Source organism: Misgurnus anguillicaudatus, unplaced genomic scaffold (assembly GCF_027580225.2).
Source record: "Misgurnus anguillicaudatus unplaced genomic scaffold, ASM2758022v2 HiC_scaffold_26, whole genome shotgun sequence".
Taxonomy (NCBI): domain Eukaryota; kingdom Metazoa; phylum Chordata; class Actinopteri; order Cypriniformes; family Cobitidae; genus Misgurnus; species Misgurnus anguillicaudatus.
Window position 1 is genome coordinate 2,424,857 of NW_027395276.1, and position 6,657 is coordinate 2,431,513.

Below are 6,657 nucleotides of genomic sequence, written 5' to 3' on the forward strand. Positions count from 1 at the left end.
GCTCGTTTTAAATACAGAAAAGTCCTGCGGTGGAAGAAATTATTTGACATGTACAATTTTTCCACATTAACATATTTGTCTAGCTAAAAGATAAAATATTACGATAATAATAGGGTTGCACAATATTGAGCACTTGCGTAATGCTATACGGTATTCGATGCGTGTTTTGCCTATGCTTTACTATTGTAATATCCATTTAAGTTATATTAAAAATGATACAAACACATTTTCACTCTTTTTTTTTAAAGAAAGCATCACTGTCTCTATCACACCAGTCTCTCTACTGTCTGCATCAATTCAATTCACTTTTATTTATATAGCGCTTTTCACAACTGTTAATTGTTTCAAAGCAGCTTTACATTAATAGACATAGGAAAAGCATAGAAAAGCGAGCGTAGTAATAATGTAACGTACAGTAAAGTATTAAGTTAAGCCAATGGTGGCGGACCCTCCAGGGGATGAAAAAAACCCTGCATCAACTTTTTTTTAAAGTATTACAGTCATTCAGTTATTCATACAATTACAATATGCATATTGCAATATGACCATTTGCAATATTTTCAACCATTTACATTTTTCTTGCAGCCCTAAATGTGTAACGTAGTGCCCCCTGTGTCCCTGTTATCTGGTGTTTTGTAATTCCTGTGTTTTGATTTATACTCATGTCTCTGTGTACCTGTGTTTACTTGTGTGCATGTATGCCCTTGTTCCCATTTGTATCTCTCTGTGTTAATTAGTGTCTCCGCCCCCTTGTTTGTAACCATGGTTATTCATTGTGTTCATGCCTCTCCCCTTGTGTGTTGTCATAGTTACTCATTGTTTCTGCTCTGTCATTGGTCATTGTCTTGCATTTATACCCTGCCTGTTCATTCTTGTTTTGTCGTTCGTTGTATGATGTCGTTGTCCCTAGTGTGTTCCCTTGCTCTTGTTTTTTACCTATTTACCTGTATTTATTGGAATAAACTGCATTTGGATTCGTACTTCGCCTCATCCTGTCTTACCTGGTTCTCACCCGTGACAGAACGAACGACCACTTCAGGATCCAGCAGCAATTCCTCATCCCCTGTGTTTTTTCCCAGTCCCCTGGAGCATTCCTTGTGTCAACATGCAGCGTGTGGGCAGCATTCAAATTCAGGTTTGTCCTCCCTCCACGGAGCAAGAGGTATGGGACAAAGCGGTGGCGTTAGACGCTCTCCGTCAGCAGGGGCAGCCTGTGAGTAGTCTCGCCCATGTATTTTTAACTTTGGCGTCTGGTTTGGGCTACAATGAAACGGAGATAAACTACGCCTTCAACAACTGCTTGGACGAGCCTCTGCCGTTGTGGAAAATGGCGGAGCTCGAACAGATGGAGTTCTTTGAATTCGTCCGGTACGTGGACAAGCGTAGCGGGAGGTATGCACGTTTCACCCCAGAGACACTTAAGTTCCGGTCCGCTGCTCCCGTGCATAAGACTATTGTGTCTCCCTTGCCAACAAACGCAAACCTCTCACGTTGCTCACGACACCGGCGACGGAGGAAGAGACCCAAGGCCGAGCAATCCGCTGTTAGCACGGACGCTGTTCTCTCCAGTTCTGTTTCCCCTGTGTCAGCGCCCGCGCACAAGATGGCTGTCACTTCATCCCACTCCATACCTCAGTTCGCTGTTGTTAATCCTGCCCCAGTTTTCGAGTTTCCCACATCCATACCAGCTCCGATTTATCAGAAGGCCAACATCATCACTGTTCCAGCTGTTAAAGGTGCAGTAGTAACACCTGCACCCGTTTTCAAGATGGCTCCCATACCCGAACCGTCTCACATAATGACTGCCATACCCACTCCTCCTCACCAAAGTACTTTGATGAACTCTCCAACACTGCCAAGGTTCCAATGTCTCATCGCCAGCCTGTTGGATGCCCCATTAGTATCTGTACGGGTGGCTGGGGTCCCTCGTCCTGTGGTCTCCAGCTTCATAACACCCACTGAGTCATCTGAGTCTACTGAATCTTCTGAGTTTCCCGAGTCCCCTGAGACTTCTGATTCCCTTGAGTCCTCCGAGCCGAGTGAATCTCCCGAGTCCTCCGAGCCGAGTGAATCTCCCGAGTCCTCCGAGCCGAGTGAATCTCCCGAGTCCTCCGAGCCGAGTGAATCTCCCGAGTCCTCCGAGCCGAGTGAATCTCCCGAGTCCTCCGAGCCGAGTGAATCTCCCGAGTCCTCCGAGCCGAGTGAATCTCCCGAGTCCTCTGAGCCGAGTGAATCTCCCGAGTTCCCCGATTCCCATGAGTCTTCTGAGTTCCCCGATTCCCATGAATCTTTTAAGTCTCCCGAGTCCCCTGAGTCTTCGGATTCCCCTGAGTCTTCGGATTCCCCTGAGTCTTCGGATTCCCCTGAGTCTTCGGATTCCCCTGAGTCTTCGGATTCCCCTGAGTCTTCTGATTCCCCTGAGTCTTCTGATTCCCCTGAGCCGAGTGAGTCTTCTGATTCCCCTGAGCCTAGTGAGTCTTCTGATTCCCCTGAGCCGAGTGAGTCTTCTGATTCCCCTGAGCCGAGTGAGTCTTCTGATTCCCCTGAGCCGAGTGAGTCTTCTGTGCCGTTTGAGTCCCCTGCGCCTCATTGGTATGCTAGTGTGGTCATCCCGAAGCTCCAAAGACTTTCTATGGTCACCAAAACCATGGCCAGTTCTGAACTCTCCGTCTGTACCAAGATGGCTGTCCCCAAGCTCCTTGCCCTCACTGTTTGGTCCATGATGACTGTTATTGTACTCACTGCCCCGTCTAACCAGGCCCAGAGGGCCTCTCTCTGTTCTCCTCTACCCAGGTTCCTGGTACCACCAGCACCACCCTGGTATCCAGTCCCTCTCTGGGCTCTGCCGGCTCCGCCCTGGGTTCCTGACCTGCCCAGGCTTCTTGACCTGCCGGCTCCGCCCTGGGTTCCTGACCTACCCAGGCTTCCTGCCCTGCCGGCTCCGCCCTGGGTTCCTGCTCTGCCGGCTCCGCCCTGGGTTCTCGCTCTGCCGGCTCCGCCCTGGTTGCCAGTTCTGTCGGCTCCTCCCTGGTCCCTGTCTCCGCCTGCGGCTTCTCCCTGGTCCCTGTCTCCGCCTTCGGCTCCTCCCTGGTCCCTGTCTCCGCCTGCGGCTCCTCCTTGGTCCCTGTCTCTGCCTGCGGCTCCTCCTTGGTCCCTGTCTCCGCCTGCGACTCCGCCTTGGTCCCTGTCTCCGCCTGTGGCTCCGCCTTGGTCCCTGTCTCCGCCTGCGGCTCCGCCGTGGTCCCTGTTTCCGCCTGCGGCGCCGCCTTGGTCCCTGTTTCCGCCTGCGGCTCCGCCCTGGCCCTTAGACTTTCATGGGCTTGGCACTTGGACTTTCTTAGCCTTGGCCCACCATCCCTCCCCCGGGTCCACCTCCATGCCACCGCCCACCTGGACTTATAAACTTTGGGTTTTTCTGGTGGGCGTCTGGAAGCCGCCCTTTTGAGGGGGGGCTATGTAACGTAGTGCCCCCTGTGTCCCTGTTATCTGGTGTTTTGTAATTCCTGTGTTTTGATTTATACTCATGTCTCTGTGTACCTGTGTTTACTTGTGTGCATGTATGCCCTTGTTCCCATTTGTATCTCTCTGTGTTAATTAGTGTCTCCGCCCCCTTGTTTGTAACCATGGTTATTCATTGTGTTCATGCCTCTCCCCTTGTGTGTTGTCATAGTTACTCATTGTTTCTGCTCTGTCATTGGTCATTGTCTTGCATTTATACCCTGCCTGTTCATTCTTGTTTTGTCGTTCGTTGTATGATGTCGTTGTCCCTAGTGTGTTCCCTTGCTCTTGTTTTTTACCTATTTACCTGTATTTATTGGAATAAACTGCATTTGGATTCGTACTTCGCCTCATCCTGTCTTACCTGGTTCTCACCCGTGACAAAATGATTATATACTAAAAATAATTCGTAATAATATTATGAAATATAATTTCCAAAATATTGGCTTATATCATTAAATAAAACACAAAATACACTGTACAATAAATGCATATTATGGAAATATTTAAATTAATGTGATGTTTGACGACTGAGAGAGCTTCTGCTGTAGATAAAGACGCATTATACAAATATGATGCATGTAGATAATAAGCATTAAGCTTAATTTAATTTTAAACAAACTGAGAAAATAAGGTCATTTACATGCCTATATTGCAACTATATTTTATAAATTAAAAATGCGTGGCTGTTTCTGTGTCCATTTAAAATGTAAACAAATCAAGTGAATCAATGCTTAATTAAGTCTTAATTAACAAATCTCAATAAAAAATACGACTGTTGCTTTTTGCATTTACGGTTTCAACCATTTGAGCATTATTTTATTGTCAGCATCATTGTATTTTGGCTCAATTTGAACCGCTTTCAACTGCATCTTGTTATTTTGCTGGAATATGTGCGTGTTGCCTTGACAGTCCCTGCAAGTTGCCACTGCATCAGCACCACTGCATCCGCACCAGCGCATCTAACATAAACATCGCATTGGGAGGCAAAATGACACTACTATAACCTTAACAGTAACGGCCTGTTTTTGTTCATCATATCAACTGCACGAACCCTGTGACTTTAAAGAGGGTCAATGGAAAAACAGCAAGAACCACAAGCGCTCGTTGGACGGTGGCCCAGCAGCTGTAGAAAAATTGGATTTCTGGATAATCCCTAATATGTCATTTTGCAAGTGCGTGAGCAAGAATGGGTGTAAGAGTGGGTGTAGACACCTGACCTAAACTCGATACTAAAAGGCTAAAATGAATATCAAATTTCCCCTCTCTAAACATAAACATCAAAAATACATCTAAAAATATTTAAATGGTCATATTACAAATTCCATTAATGTGTCAAATGTACGAATTTTAAATCTATATTGGCCTCACATTTTATAATTTTTATTATTATAATAGTGGTTTAATTTACATACAATGACTACAAAAGTAACCAATTCTATGCATCTTGATCACACGAAGATGAATACTATTATGTGTATTTCTATAAATTATTATTATTATTATTATATTATATAAACAATGCAAATACTATCTTCAAAAAAAATTTATACGATAATCCAAAAAACATTCGGAAACTAACCCTAACTACTTAAATGTGCCTTTCGGTTTTTTTCAAAACAAAGGAACCAAGATTATGTGAATCAGATGTCAACTACAGCTGAACACCTCTTTTTTACATATTCTGAGAATTTCTATTATTATTACTTAACAATAATTCATGATGCAGCTGCTTGCAAAAATCTTTTTAATATTTTTGCATTCTGCAATGGAAGATTAAGAATGATATCCATCACATCTCCTGTCCATTTAGTACAGAAATAACTGTTTTGGCCAGTGTATGAGATGTGGAGTAAAAGCATGATTCGTGTCAATTAGATTGTGCTCATAGTAAACAATGTAGTAACGCGTTATGTCATCAAAAGAAAACAAATAAAATGCGACTGAATGTTTCAAGCTGGTGTTGCACAGCTGAAGACGCCTCGACGCGTCCTTTAGACAAAAGGTTTGTGAGCGAAGGACGGTCACCACCAAATAAAGCTTTGTGGTATCACACACCCCAAGCTGCATGCATGGATACAATATTACAATGCACAGCTGCAACTGCGCTGAATGCAACAAAAGCAGAAATACATTCGCATGCCCCGTGGATTTAAATGCACGTGGAAATATAATATTTATGTGCACATGAATTTATAATAAGGAACGTGTATGCGCTTGGGGTAATAATTCAAATGACAAATAATGCAAAGCTGCCAATGCAATGCGGATACAAATCTAACCTAAACTTCAAACATGTGAAATCTATAGGAGACAGTATCATGCTGCGGACTGCGCCACCCCTCTCACGCACAGACAATGAGCCCGCAGTGGGTTTATGAGACATGCGGGCCCCTCCAGGGCTTCACGCCCGCGCGCACCAAACGCGCCTGTCACTGACTCGTGCACGGCGCACTAAACGCTAGTGAGCACAACCCTGTATGTGCTGCTTCAACGTGCTGAATACAATTTCACAAGGCTTAAAATCCCACGCTAGTCACTTATGTTTAATTTTCTGACTGGCAGGTTAAGGTATTCGTAGCTGGTCATGAAGTAAATGCGTTTTCTGTAATCGCAAGCCCACAGACAAAACAACGAAAACTTTCCGCTTACCGTTGCAAAGCTCTTCGACTTCCTCGTCGTCATTCACTCACGAACAGAGGACCGAATATCGATAATGTTTACGTAAATGAAATGTGCGTGTCGGCGGGTAAAAACGGAACATTAACCCTACGGCTGTGTGACGTCTCTCGGTACTGGTTTTGAAAACATCGCCGTCAGTTCGTGTCTAAGAAAAGCTCGAGCAAAAAACACGCAAAGCCGCGACAGCCATTGGCTGAGGCGCAGTCATGTGATCCTCCGCGCTCAGAAGGCTTCTGCGCATGACCATGATACAGCTCTCGTTCTGCTGCTAGAGTTTCCATGCACTGATATTTCGCTCTTAAATAATTTCCCCTGTTTATTTATATTTTATCATTTTATCTTCTGTAATATATAAGATTTTATCTTTTACAGTCTATTTGTTTCATGTGTTTCTTTGCTATATTGTCTATTTTATTTCATTTAACTTGTTTATTTTGTTCTTAAATTATTTTCTAATGTGTAACACAATACATGAGT

At 44.6% G+C, this 6,657-nt stretch overlaps 2 protein-coding genes across 3 annotated transcripts in view; one reads left to right on the plus strand and one right to left on the minus strand.

Annotated features, from left to right (window-relative positions):
- Window positions 1-6,349, minus strand: part of LOC141362423 (ankyrin repeat domain-containing protein 12-like) — a 68,108-nt gene extending 61,759 nt beyond the window's left edge. For both annotated transcript variants that reach the window (XM_073864474.1, XM_073864473.1), the window contains exon 1: window positions 6,151-6,349. The gene's annotated coding sequence lies outside the window, so the exon portion shown is untranslated. The remainder of the gene's footprint in view (window positions 1-6,150) is intronic.
- Window positions 1,523-3,884, plus strand: LOC141362416 (uncharacterized). Its single transcript, XM_073864441.1, has one exon. It carries the CDS (start codon window positions 1,604-1,606, stop codon window positions 3,443-3,445), a length of 1,842 nt encoding a protein of 613 aa, XP_073720542.1. The 5' UTR covers window positions 1,523-1,603; the 3' UTR covers window positions 3,446-3,884.
- Window positions 6,350-6,657: the final 308 nt, after the last annotated feature.